Source organism: Rhinolophus ferrumequinum, chromosome 14, assembly GCF_004115265.2.
Source record: "Rhinolophus ferrumequinum isolate MPI-CBG mRhiFer1 chromosome 14, mRhiFer1_v1.p, whole genome shotgun sequence".
Taxonomy (NCBI): Eukaryota; Metazoa; Chordata; class Mammalia; order Chiroptera; family Rhinolophidae; genus Rhinolophus; species Rhinolophus ferrumequinum.
This window is the reverse complement of record NC_046297.1, coordinates 73,067,332-73,081,332: the sequence shown is the minus strand read 5'-3', so window position 1 is coordinate 73,081,332 and position 14,001 is coordinate 73,067,332. Positions and strand designations below refer to the sequence as shown.

General features: G+C 62.0%; 1 protein-coding gene across 1 annotated transcript; it reads left to right on the top strand.

Annotated features, from left to right (window-relative positions):
• Positions 1-8,121: 8,121 nt before the first annotated feature.
• On the top strand, positions 8,122-13,742 carry SCRT1 (scratch family transcriptional repressor 1). The gene is made up of 2 exons (XM_033126342.1): positions 8,122-8,837; positions 10,851-13,742. Exons 1-2 carry the CDS (start codon positions 8,723-8,725, stop codon positions 11,801-11,803), a joined length of 1,068 nt encoding a protein of 355 aa, XP_032982233.1. The 5' UTR covers positions 8,122-8,722; the 3' UTR covers positions 11,804-13,742.
• The last annotated feature ends 259 nt before the right edge of the window (positions 13,743-14,001 follow it).

The window sequence follows — 14,001 nt, the reverse complement described above, 5'->3', positions numbered from 1 at the left end:
GGTCAGCATCACAGTGGTGAGTCACGCGGACCTACGTACCTTTCTGCTATGAAGCAATGAGGCCACCCCACCTCTTCAAACCCAGAGCCCTGGCTTATCACAGGAGAACTTCAGATAAACCACAACTGAGGGACATTCTACAGAATTGACCAACACTCCTCAGAACTGTCAAGGTCATGGAAAAGAAGGAAAGACTGCGAAATGGTCACAGACCACAGGAGAATAAGAAGACATGACGACTTAATGCTCTGTGGGGTGCCAGTCATCACGGAGGATGTATCTCGCCCTTCCGTCCCCCTTCCAGGGCTCTGTGCTGTCTGCTTATACGTTTTACTTCTACACATGTTGCAAATCCCACGTACATTGTTATTTCTTATTGAATCAGTTGATTACCTTTTAAATAATAAGAAACAAAGTCTTCACATGTACCTACTTGTAGTTACAATGTCCACACTTTTCATTCCTTTGTGGAGATCCAGATTTTCATGCCCTAGCACGTCCTTTAGGATTTCTTGGAGCTGGTGATGAACTCTTCCAGCTTTTGTATGTCTGAAACGTCCATTTAACCTCCATTTTTGAAAGGCATTTTCTCTGGGCGTAGGGTTCTTGATGATGTTTTGCTTTCAGCACTTGGAAGACGCTGCCCCATGGTTGCTCACTCATTTTATTCCCATGAGAAACCTGTCCTCATCCTTATCTTTGCTCCTTTGTACACAGCATGTGCTGTTTTTCCCTTCCCTCTGGCACTTTTCATATATCCCTTTATCACTGGATTAGAATGTGCCCCGGTGAGGCTCTCTTCCCATAACGTGTGCTTTGGGGGTGTTGACCAAGTTCTTGGATCCGTAAGCTTATAATTTCATCAAACTTGGAAACTCTTTGGCCATCACTTCTACAGATTTGTTTTTTCCAATCTCTCCTCCCTTCCAGGACCCCATTACCTGTATTTCCAGCCCCTTGAAGCTGTGCCACAGCTCTAGTGTTCTGTTCTTTTCCATCAGTCTGTCTCCCTCTGTGTTCCCCTTCGACTCACTTCTACTGTGTGTCCTCAAGTTCACAAACCTTCTGCAGAGTCTGATCCAGCATCATTAATTCCATCCTGTGTGTTTGTTAAAAATCTCAGGCATTGCAGTTTTTCATTTCTAGAAGTGCAACTTGGGTCTTTTTTATACTTTCCATGTCTCCACTAACACATTCAATCTGTCCTCTAGCTTCTGCAACAGTGGGGACATAGCCATCAGTGTGGTAATGTCCTTGTCCCCAAACTCTGTCACCTGTGTCACTCTGGCTCAGTTCTGATGGCTGAGTCTTCTCCTCATTGTGGGCAGTGTTTTCCTGCTCTGAGAATGCCTCGTAAGTTTTCCCTTGGTGCCCAGACGTGAGTCTTACATTGTTGGGTTCTGTCTTCCTACGAATGACCCTGGGATGGGTTTTGCGATGCAGTTCCAGTTGCTAGGAAACAGAGTGGTCCCTTTGGGTTTTGCTTTCAAGCTTTGCGAGGAGGCCTCAGGGCAGGGTTTCCCTCCTGTTAGTTTTGACTTCTGTGAATAGAACCAACCTGAGTGCTCAAGCTGACACCTGGGCCTGAGTTTCTCAGCCCTGTGTGAGCTCCAGACCTCCTTCCTTCACATCCTTCCAGGTGGCTCTTTCCCCAGACTCCAGAACTTTCCTCACACTCAGGCACTGACTAGCGCTCCACGGAACGCTTGAGGGGACCTCTGGGCTCTGCTCTCCTCTCTGGCACTCTGTCCTGCGGATTCTGGCCACCCTTGCCCTCCAGACACACCCAGCTCCATCTCTGAACTTGGGGAGTCCACTTGGGTTGTCCGCCTGCTCACTCTCTCCAGGCACTTTGTCTGTTTCCCCCTCTCAAGGGTCGCTCTCAACCCTTCATCATTCTTTCTTCCAAGCTTCAGTAGATCTGAGCGCAGCCACCCCACCCCTTTATCCCCACTGCCACTGTCACCCTGCATTTTCCACACACCTGGCACAATGCAGAAGCTGGTCTGTCCCCTTCCTGCTGTGTGATCCCGGCTCACCACTGGAAAGTTTTAACAACTGGACCTCGGCCTTGTGCCCTGGGCCCTCTGTGCTCCACCCGCAGCAGATGGGCCCTCAGTGCCAGCCAGGCAGTGAGCAAGCCTGCCCAAGCCCTTGCTGCCTGCCTTCTCAGACCACTTCTGACAGGCCTCATTCCCTGAGGAGGAGGCTCAGAGGCAGCTGTGGGCAGGACATGCCACTGTGATCAGCACTGGGGAGGGAAGAGGGATCAGGAGTGCCAGGGCCCACCCCGGCACCCACGACAGCTCTGGAGTGAAAGGCCCGCCAGAGGTGTCCTGTCCACAAAGGGCCAGGCCTTTCACTCCTGCATAGGCCAGTCATCAGATGCAGGCCACCACTAGAAGCCTGCGACGTGTGCTGGGGCAGCTCCTGCAGCCTCTGACAGCAGGGGTGTCCACTCGGAGCAATGGGGTGCAAGTCTTCCCTTGGAGGGTGGTATGGGCAATGTGTCACATGTCCCCCAGGAAGCAAAACCCTAGGAGTGGCAGTGTGGGTGGCAAAGGAGCCACCTAGAGTTCAGAAGGCTGACCAACTATGCTTGGTGAGAAACTGTGGTCCTCAGGGCCCATTTCCTGTGAGAATGAGAAGGTAGAGGGCTGCCAGATAGGAGGGGGCAAGTGTGGACCTCTCTCTGGGACACAGCAGGGAGGGACCGGGAATGGGGGTGGGGTCGGGGGAGCGCTCTGAGACCATGGGGAACAAAATTCCAGAGCAAATGTTGAAAGTGTGCAACTTTCCCCTGGGAGGTGAGGGAGGGAAGGTTGCACTGGGGTAGAAGCTCCGAGGTGGCCAGCCCACCCCACGCCAAGCTTCACTGGCTGCAGTCTCCTCCAGTGGCCCATGCTGGCCCTGCCATCTGCTGGTCATCCTCCTCCTTCTCCTCTCCTCCCCCAGGGATCATCCTCCTGCTCCTCCAGCTCCCCTCTGGTGTCTCCTTTAACACCCCCCTCAGAACTGTCCTGTAGGGGGAAGGAAGTGTCCTGTGTCTTGATGGGGTGTGGGTTACGAAAGCAAATGCATTTGTTAAAATTGACGAACATTACACGGAAGGCATTTTACTGTATGGAAATTACATCTCATGCTTCAAATAAAATGAGGCTGAGCATCTGTACAGGCCAGGCAGTTGGACTCCTGGAGCAACGTGGGCCTCGGCCGTCTGGGTACTGCTAGTCTCTCTGATGGCCAGCGGAGACCCTGGGCACAGGACACTGTACTTGAATCAAGAGGGGGTAGCACCCAATTACCCCCCAGCTCCGTCTGGGTGGACTCAGCATGGGAGGCTGGGGCTCCCTACACAACCTGCAGGCTCCGTTCACTCTCAGTTGCCTTTGTTTATTTACTAAGAGAAATGTGGCATTTAGAGACATGGTGTCTGGGACTTGGGAAAGGAGGGGGACAGAAAGGAAACCCGACTGGCCTGAGCTGGTCCTTGGCAACACAGGAAACTGTCACTGTCTCACTCTCTGCACTTTGGTGCGTAGCTATTTCCTATAATAAAAAGTTTTTAAAAACCCCAAACAACCTGAATTTGCATTCTCTCATTTAGTTTTCATGTCTTTCCTAGTAAGGTCGCATTCCTGTGTGGTCAATCACAGGTTAGCCCCTTGGGTCTCAGCATCTGTGTTCTGTAAAAAGCTCACTTGTGCCCGTGATTCACAATGCCCGCGTGTCGTGTTCAGTGAAAACGAATCCTCTGCTCCTGGTTTTGCTTGACTTTTTCAAGTAGACATTTTCAGTCGCTATGGCTTAACTGTGCCACCCAACAGGGACCAGGTTTGCCTCCTGCCCTGGCAGGAACCGGCTCCCCTGCTTCTTCTCTGCCCACCTCGCCTCCCTGGCCTGGAAGTGGGGCACCCACCCCCTCTCCCCAAGAGTCCAAGCTGACATGAGCCATCAGCTGCACCAACCACCCCACCAGCCCCTGTGCTGGGCATCGCCCCCATCACTGTGTCAGGTCTGAATTCCTGGTGGTCTCTGTTCTCGTGGACCATCCTGCAACTCCCTGCCCCAGTCTCGACCTCTTCCTCCTGCCAATGACCTCGTCCTCTGCCCCAGTTACACTCTGGACCCTGTCACCACCAGTAATTCTCCCCCACCCCACTTAGGCATATCAATCCAACACCCCGTTCTCTCACCATCACCCCCTTCCCAGCTCACTCCTACAAACCCAACTCCAGCATCCAGAGCCTCACACTGTCTGCATCCCTCCTCGCTAGGTTTAGATTCCACAAGCATTGCCCCTCCCTTGCATATACCCTTGACTCAGATGCCCTTCTCAGTAGCTCATCTGGCAAAAGCCCAACTCTGAATAACCCTAACCCCATGCTTACCCCCACTGGCCTCCCTGTTGCTCCTCAAAGACATACAATCCCATCTCCTCTGGAATAGAGGCCAAAGCCCACAGCCACCTCTCGGGCCTGGTCTCTGTCCCTTTCTTCCTCTCCTGCCTTAATCCGTTACTGCTGCCCCTTCATGCACCCATCCCTCTCTGGCCTAGGGCTTCCACCCACACAGCCCACGATGGCCTCAGGACCTTTGCACGGGTTGGTGCCTCCAGTAAGCTTGAGTCTCAGCAGACCTCCCTGCCTGTCTCCACCCCGGTCCTGCTCCTCCTGCTCTCATCAAGCTATCACCTGGTCCACGCATCTTTCTGGTTAGCGTCTGTGTCCTGGGCTGGACTGTGGAGGCCAGGAGCACAGAAGCCTGTGTCTGCCGCCCCTCCCTTGAACAAGCCCTGCAGAGCACAGATTAGTGCATACAGGTTTGTAAGAGGAAGGCAGAAACGGCTCCAGACATATCCACATCTCCAAGTCCAGTTAACTGATGAAGCCTAGAGACGGGCAGACCCTGCTGTGGCTGGGAGGGCAGGACCCCAGCACTGCAAGGGAAGCTTCAAGGTTGCAGTGACTTTTGAATCCTGAGCTGCAGGTGGGGAGGGGCTGCACGGAGCCCTGAGTCCCATCTCAGAGACGGGAACCTGGGGGTTGAGCCAAAACCAGCAGGTCATGGCTGCCCACTATGCACCCAGGACACCAACTGATTTCCAGGAAGGCAAGACATCCCATCCCCCATTCTGTAGAAGAGAAAGCTGGAACTGTTGGGGTGCCAAGGAGCCAGACCAAAGGAGGCTCCTAGCCACAGTGGGATCCTGGCGGCCGCAGGGGGAGATGTCCAGGAGTGGACCTTCTACGCTGGGCTGGGGCTCCACCAGGGCAGAAGGACATGGTGAGAAAGTGACCACAGGCACACACAGGGTTCCTGGCTCTGCTGGGGGCAGGGTGCTAGGGACACAACACTGGGAGTCTCTCCCTTCAAGTCTGTTCTTTCAGCAACATGGGACCTGCCCAGAGCTGGAGGTGGCAGAGGAACATAGAGCTAACACTGCATCCCTCCCATGGCACATGGATACTGGCTGGGCCCAGAGATGCAACCTGAACCAAGAACAGAGTCCCTGAAGCTGAGAGGCTCCGTGGGGTGCGGTAGGGAGGCCAAGCACAGTTGGTGTGTGTCCAGAGCACTGAAGTGTCCTGTACCTAGCTTGGTTTGCTGGGGGCCGAAGTGGACTTGCCTGGAGACCCCTTTCCTCTCCTGCAACAAAAGCCCCCCGACGCCTCCAGCTCTCAGTGGAAGAGACTCAGGATGGCCTCCAGTGGAGGAAGGCTGAAACTTTCCAAAAGCGGGAGAATCGCCAATTGTCCCCCAACCTCTCCTTCCTGGACCCCAGAACTGGGTGGGGCACAGGGGCCTTGGGATTGGGGGTGTCAAGGCTGAGGTCCCAGTAATTGAGCCTGTGCACTGGGCATCCCAGCTGCTGCGGACTGATGGCCATGGCCTGGGCCCAGCTGCCTCTCCCTGCCTGTGCCCGGAGGGCTTGCAAGCTCTTCCAGAGCTGGAGCTGGAGCAAGGGCCCGAATGGTCCCCTCGGGAGCCCTGGGCCATGGGACACATATGTCCGAGCTCTGAAGCCTCCTCTGTCAAGAGGGTTGGGGGCAGAGAGAGGCAGGGACGTGGACATCCAGCGGATAGAGACATGGGGAAGAGTGAAGGGCAACGGAGGACACAGGTGACGAGGGGGACAAAGGACTAGGGCAGGAGGACAGGGAAGGGGAGCGGAAGCACGAGGGAAGGGGCCAGGGGAACTCAAGTACAGGGAGAGACCGACCGGGTGACTGGGAGTAACGCAGGGAGCAAGCAGAAAGGGGGATTGTCCGGGAGGAGGCAGGGAGCATGGGGTAAAGGGACTGCAACTGGCACGCCCCGCAGGCGCCTGGAGGGTTCGCCCGGTAATTAGGCCTCGGTCCAGATGGGCCCCCCAGTCCCGCAATCAAAATGCTAATTGGCTCCGAGCCTCCGGCTGCGCCTCGGCCCGGCCCCCCTGGGAGGGAGAAGGGACCAGAGGCTCGGCGTAGGGGGATCCCCGTCCCCGCCCCCACTGCGGGCTTCGCCGGCTGCGACTCTGCGATAAGGGGGCGACCGCGCCCCACCCCCGCCCCTAGGGAGCAACTGCCACGCAAGATGAATATCCCGCCGCTGCCACGTCCGGAGCCGCTGGCACAAAGCCGGCCTGTGGTCTCCGCAGCGTCCCAGCGCCGGGCCGGCTCGCTCACACCCACCCTCGCTCAGCTCCCGGGCGGAGATGCGGGAGGAGGCGGGGCGCCGGGCAGGCGGCGGCGGGGCGCTGAGCTCAGCACTCCCGGCACGTCCCCGCACGCGCGTCCCCGGATGGCCTGCCCGCCGCGCGCTCCCGGGCGGTGTCCGCGGGCCCGCCGTGCCGCCCCGCACAAGGTCACCGCGTGCAGCGACGGGTGCACGCGCCCCCTCCTTGCAAGAGCTCGCGGACAATCCCCGGAACCACCCCTGCGACCTTGGTCCCCCAGCGACAGCGGGCCGCGTGGGGGCGCGCTCCGAGCGTGGAGACCCGAACCACCGGACGGGGGCGGGGAGGGGACAATGGCGGCGCCAGGCCCTAATTGGGGACACATGTCCCCACGCGCATCCATTGTGCGGCCCGGAACCCCCCGCACCATCGCGCCCCGCCATTGGCCGGTGGGCCTTACGTCATGGGGGCTGCAAACTCTGGGCGGGCGGCCGCACGAAGGGTTATCCGCCTGGTTGCGGGGCCGCCGGGGGGAGCTGCAGCCGCGCGGACGGGCGGAAAACCACGAATGAAGCCGAATTTGTGGAGCAAGGGCATGGCAGTCCCTCTCCCCCTCCACAACCCGCTGGCTGCGTCGCCGCTGCGCTCCACATCCGCCCCTTAGGAGAGAGTCAGGGTGGAGGGAGGCCTCCCCAGCGGGCACGGGGTCAGCCCGGGTGACCGGCTGGCGGGGAGACACTGCGGCATAGGGCGCGCGTAGCACTTCCATACTGCGCTTCCGCTGCCTCAGCATTCGCTCCCTCGCCTCCCGCCTCTCCCACCCGCCCCCGCAGATCCCTGGCTTCCACACCCTATAGCTAGACAGGCCCGACCAACTGGGGTCCGCCCTGCGTTCCTTTTCGAAAGATTTCAAGTTCGGGGTTCGTGGGTCCCAGGCCTATTTCCACCTCTCCCCCAACGCCTGACAATGCTGCGGAGCGCTGGTCCTCCATTCCCGGAGTCGCTCGGGGGAACTGCACAATGCGGGGGCCGCAGCATCCCCAGGACCCTTCCCTGGAGACCCTGGCCGGGCCTGTCCCAGCGAAGCCATTTCCGCCGTCCTGCCCCCTCCCCCTTCCGCAGCTCCAGGGCTTTAAAAGCCAGAGGCTGGGTCCGGCTGTAGGCAGAGGCGGCCGCGGGCGCAGGAGGCCGGCCCCAGGAGCTGTCCGAGCGCCGAGCCCCGCCCCCGAAGCCCCCTTCCCACCCTCCCCCTTCCCTGGGCCCGCCCTCCCTGCGCACCCCTCCCCCCGAGGACCCCCGCCCCCCGCCCGCCGCCGCCGCCGCCGCCGCCGCCGCTCGCTCCGGCTGCAGAACAATAAAGCAAGCCTCCCAGAGACCCCCGCCGAGGACCCCCGCCCGGCGGCCGAGCCCCCGCGGCCCGCCCCTCGCTGCCTGCGCCGGCAGAGCGCGCCCGGTCGCTGGCCGAGGTGCTGGCCGGGCCGGCGCTGGCCGCGGTGCTGAAACTGCCGGCGCTCCCGCCGCCGCGTTCTCCGGTCCCGGCGCCGCCACCCCCGGGGGCATGGGGGGTCGCTGACTGAGGCTCCGCCGCCGCGGCGGGGGGGAGGGAAGGGGGCCGCGGAGCCGGGCCAGCCCTGCACCCACTCGCAGCCTCCGGGCCCGGGACGGAGCCGCTCCCCCCTCCCGCCCCCCCAGCCTCCTCCCCCGCCTGTCCAGGGGCGGCACTGCGGGCTGGGAAGCCGGGACCAGAGGAGGGAAGGAAGGAAGGAAGGAAGGAAAGAAGGAAGGAAGGAAGAAAAGAAGGAAAGAAGGAAGGAAGGAAGGAAGGAAAGGAGGGAAGAGAAGAGAGAAGAGAGAAGGAAGCAGAAGAAAATCCGGAGGAGCAGAGAAGGAAGCGCAGGCAGGCGGGAGGAGAGAGGACGGCACTTGTGCGGCAGCATCCAAAGGCCAGAGTGGGGACCCGTGCTGCCTCAGCTGCTCCTCGGATGGTGACGGGGCCTCGCCGCGGCAGCTGCCCCCCCGCGACCCGGCTCCGCAGGCCCGCAGCGCCGGAGCCCCGCAGGAATCATGCCCAGGTCCTTCCTGGTCAAGAAGGTCAAACTTGACACGTTCTCCTCGGCAGACCTCGAGAGCTCCTACGGGCGCGCCCGCAGCGACCTCGGAGTGCGACTGCACGAGAAAGGTGAGAGCTGGGCTGAGGCTGGGGGCGGCGAGGAGCCCTGGGAAACGCTGGAAGGAGTGGAGGGCCAGAGTGTGGGGGTAAAGGGGGCAGAGGCCCCAGGAAATAGACCCTTGGGAACCAGATCAGCAGGAGGCGGTGGCTGGAACCCGACCGTGGAGGGGGATGGAGATGGGAGGTGGGGAAAGGGGAAAGCAGAGACAGGCCAGAACCAGTCCAAGGCTGGGCAGGGAGCATCAGTGCAGGAGAGAGGGTGGGGAACAGGGGTTAGAAACAGGAGGTACGCACTGAACCACACCATGAGCCATGCTAGGACAAACAGCTGCACGGACACCTGCTGGCATGACAGGACCTAGCTGTGCATGCAGACCCACACCCAGAAACCTGGGCTTGCCTCAGTACCCTCTTCTCTTTGGTGACACCTCCAGGACTGCTTGCTACGGCCAGCAGAGGAGTGCTGTGAGCTCCAGAGCATAGGCATGGGGTCCAGTGGGGGCCGCCCACCTGTGAGGGTGAAAGTACCAGCAGAGGCAGCAGCAGTATCTTCCCTGAAGCCAGGGTCAGGGATGTGGGCAGATGGGATGTGGGCAGGGGAGGTCCACAGCACTGGAGACAGGGGGGAGGCTCTTTGTGTAAAGGTGCCCAAGTTCAAGGACAACTGTTAGCATGCAGGCATGGGGGCCGGGAGAGCCAGCAACATGAGGTAGCAGAACAAGTGTGACCTGCAGGAGCGTGAGCCTGTGTGTGAGCCTGTGTGCGCCCATGTGACTGCGTGTGGCCATGTGACTGTGTGCGCTTGTGTGTGACCCTGTATGAGTGTGTGCCTGCCTGTGTGCCACTACATGGGACCATGTGACTCAGGCCGCTGTGCACCCATGTGACTGGCGACCCTGGCTGAGAGTATGTCCGGGGGGTTGCATGTGTGACCCTGCATGAGTAGGTGGTGTATGCCAGGATCGGCGTGCAGCCCACCCTATGAGGGGACTCCAGGGCTGATGGTGGCTGGATGTAACCCTGAAGAAGCCAGAGCCTGCATCGTGTGGGTTGTGCATTTGTGACTCTGAGGTTGTGAGATCCATCTTGTGCCTTGATAACAACTGCAGTTACCGGCATGCATGATGCTGCCTGCCCTCAGCCTGTCCCTGTGCAGGTGTCCCCTGGTGGATGCCCTGGCACTCTCTCCAATACAGCGTCTCCCTGGTCACCTGTCTTGGGGCTGGGGAAGGCTCTCTCAGGGGTTAGGGCCTGGGGGAAGGGGCAGTGTGGAAGAAGGTGGGACCCCAAAGATGCAGGATGACTGAAGGGAGTGGAGCGGGGCGGGGGGGGGGGAGGAGAAGCAGAGTGGATGGAGGGAGATAGGGCTGGAACCAGAAGGGGTCAAGACCTGTGAGTAGGAGACCCGCGAGATGAGAAGGTGGTGCTAGTAAGGGCTCAAGGAGCTGAGGGAGGTACAAGTCTCCAGTGCTTGTCGGGGGACTTAGAGAACCAGAGAGGGGCAGTATAAACGCTGGGCGCGGGCTCCTGGGGCCCAGGGGAGGAGCCGGTGGGAACCCCGAAAGGCGGTAGTGATGGGGTCCCTGGGCGGGCAGTCTGGGCTTTGTGCGCTGCGGGTCTGCAGTGTGTTGCATAATCAGGGAAAACTGCTGAAGTGGGGAGAACCCGAGGGGGTGGGGGAGGGAGGTGGAAGCGCCGCCCCTCCCCCCTGACCTTGAGGCTCGGCGGAAGAGGGGCAGCCGCGCCCGAAGATGCGCCTCTTTCCTCTCCCTGCAAGGGTGGGGTGGACGGGCGGCGGGGGCGGAGCCGGGCCGCGCTCTGTCTCATCTCTCCTCCTCTCCTCTTCCCCTCCCTGCCGCCTCCATCCTCCCTGCCCCACGGTCCCTGGCCCCTTCCCCTTTGTCCTTCTCCCTGTTCCCTCCTTCCCGGACCCCGGTGTCTCCCGCCGCCCACCCGTGTGTGTCTCGCCCGCTGCCCGGTTCCTTTCCCGCTGTCTTTCTGTCTGTCTGCCTCGGCCCTCAGGATACCTCAACGACTACGCGGGGCCCGCCTCCGTCTACGATGGCGACGCCGAGGCGGCCTTGCTTAAAGGGCCGTCCCCGGAGCCCATGTACGCTGCGGCCGTGCGGGGAGAGCTGGGCCCGGCGGCCGCGGGCTCGGCGCCGCCGCCCACCCCGCGCCCGGAGCTGGCCACAGCCGCGGGCGGCTACATCAACGGCGACGCGGCCGTCAGCGAGGGCTACGCGGCTGACGCCTTCTTCATCACCGACGGGCGCTCGCGTCGTAAGGCCGCCCACGCTCACGCCAACGCCGCGGCCCCTCCCTCAACGGCCTCGGCTGCGGCCCCCGACGGCGACGGCGGAGGTGGGGCCGGGGCGGGAGCGCGTGTTGCAGGGCCAGGGGCAGGGGGCCGGGGCGGCGCGCGCGCGGGGTCGGGCACCGAGGCGCGCGCGGGGCCTGGGGCGGGCGGCGCCGGTGGCCGGCACGCTTGCGGCGAGTGCGGCAAGACGTACGCTACGTCGTCGAACCTGAGCCGCCACAAGCAGACGCACCGCAGCCTGGACAGTCAGCTGGCGCGGCGCTGCCCGACGTGCGGCAAGGTGTACGTGTCCATGCCGGCCATGGCAATGCACCTGCTCACGCACGACCTGCGCCACAAGTGCGGCGTGTGCGGCAAGGCCTTCTCCAGGCCCTGGCTGCTGCAGGGCCACATGCGCTCCCACACCGGCGAGAAGCCCTTCGGCTGCGCGCACTGCGGCAAGGCCTTCGCTGACCGCTCCAACCTGCGCGCGCACATGCAGACGCACTCGGCCTTCAAGCACTTCCAGTGCAAGCGCTGCAAGAAGAGCTTCGCGCTCAAGTCCTATCTTAACAAGCACTACGAGTCGGCCTGCTTCAAGGGTGGCGCCAGCGGCGGTGGCCCCGCGGCCCCGGCGCCCGCTGCACCGCCGCAGCTCAGCCCCGTGCAGGCCTAGGGCGGCGGTGCCTCCGTCAGCCGTGTCGGCTCTCAGCAATACGGGCCCCCAGGGAAGGCTCCGCGGGCGCTCGGGCGGAGGGGCCGGAGGGTGGGCCCCTCCTCACAGCAATAGGGGGAGGGGGCCCGGCCCCGCCCGCCGGGGGCCTTGGCGGCCCCTTCAAGCAATAGGGTCCCGAGGGGAGACCCACCCGAGCCCCCTCCCTTCCCCTCCAGGGTGCCCCAGGCTTTTTCCCAGCAATAGGGTCGAGGAGACCCAGGATCGAACCTCATCTCCGAGTTAGGTTTCTGAAGACGGGGGTGGGGTGAGGTAGGGAGCGTCCCCTCCTCCCTCCTCTGCGCCCCTGGATCGCGTCGCAGAGACTCAGGTCTTCCCCACCCCTTCCCAAGCCTTCCAGGGCCAGGCCTGCGGCCTAGACGTCCAGGGAGCCGGTCCCTCCCCGGCAGCAGACCCGGGGAGGAGCAGGAGGGTGGCCTGCAGAGGCGACTCTACTCCTCAGTCTTACCTGAACCCCGGGAGTGTTAGACACATTGGGGATCGGGAAGGGGGGCGGACAGCGGCACCCCTTCCCCTCGGGTTCCTTCTGGGGCCTCAGTCCGAGCCGCTCTTTCTCTCGCCTCGCATCCTCTGCCAAATCCGAATTCTTCCAGCCCAGCTTCCCGGGCTCTGTCCTCCATAACGAATATAATGACGCATATCGAATCGCATGGACTTATCCGACCTCCTCAGACCCCGTTCCTGCCCTGCCCCGGGGCCCCCTCCCTCATACCCGGGCATTCGGTGTTGGAGGACGGATTCCTGGGGCCCGGCAGGCAGGCCTGGGCACGACCCTTCTACACACCTCTCTGTATTCGCTTTGCGGGTAAAGCCCCCTGGGGGGGTTGCGGATGCGTCGGGTTTCTTTCTTTCTGTATTTGTACGTTTTATTTATGAACGGATTGCACTCGGGTCAGGGAAGGGGCGCTGAGGCCCCAACCTTCCCGCCGACGCCCGGGGCTTGGGATGTCCAGGATCACTTTCCCCGCCCCTGAACCTGAACCCCGCCTCCACCTGGGCCCCGCCTCTCAGAGGCCGGCCCCTCCCCCGAGCCTCAGGCCCCGCCCCCACTGTTGCCAACTTTCGCCCGTCTATGCCAAAGCCTCGGCGGCGACCCCGCCCCAAGGGCCCGCCCCATTGGCCGTCGCCTTTGTGACGTCACTGCATGCAGCCCCAACCTTCCTCCCGTCCCTTCCCGGGGCTGCCCGCTCTTTCCCCCCCTTAGTTAGTCCGATGCCGACTATAGAGCAATAATGCGCACTGCATGCGAAGCTGCCGCCGCCTCTAGAGTTACTGAGAATCAGGTATCCCCCTGCCCTACCCACCCCATAGGCCCCTAGATCAGGGACACTGCGCGGGGCCGGACGCGCAGATTTTCTTCCCCGTCCTACTCCCTGTCCCCCCCACCCCCCACGGCAGAACCCGGCGGTGTAATGGTTCCAGGGGCAGGGGCGGTGTAATTGCCCCTAGGATCCCTTCTTCAGTCGTCCATCACCTACCGACCGTTCATTGGGTACCTACTATGTGCCAGGGCCGCGGCGACAGCCAAGGTGTGCATATACGTGACGGGCGTGACGGGCTTGGGTGCACCAGGGACACCTGTAGATGCAGAAAGAGAGGCCCGGTCCTTAGACCCAACCTCGCACCTCCCCTCCTCCCCACCCCAGCATCCCACCCCAGTCCAGTGTTGGGCGCAGCTCGGCTCTGCCTTTGACTTCGGCCTGGCGTTCTCAGCTCGGGTGGCACGGACCTGGGGCCAAGGCCCAGCACCACCCGGGCCGCCCATAACTACTCCCAGTTCTTCCATCCTCTGGCTACTGGCTCTGCCGTGTTGGTCCAGGGCCCCAGGCTAAACGGATAGGTGCCCGCTGGAGCGTATGACCTGGCCAGCCCCATCCCCGTGCTACACCGCAGCGGCGGATCCGAGGGCCCAGCAGAGCAGGGCCCACGTCCCAGCCCCCACATCCCAGCTCTGTACCCACACAGCTCTCAAGCCGGGGCCTGCCCGCCTGTGCGGGGCACACCCGCATGCACACGCACACACAGGTGCCCCACCCTACCCCCCATGCCTGTCTACCTACCTAAGGAGAAGGCCGAAGGGCCTTGGGCTGGCCAGGGTCTCCCGCTTCTTCCCACACCCCGCCGCCGTGGAAAGCCATGGG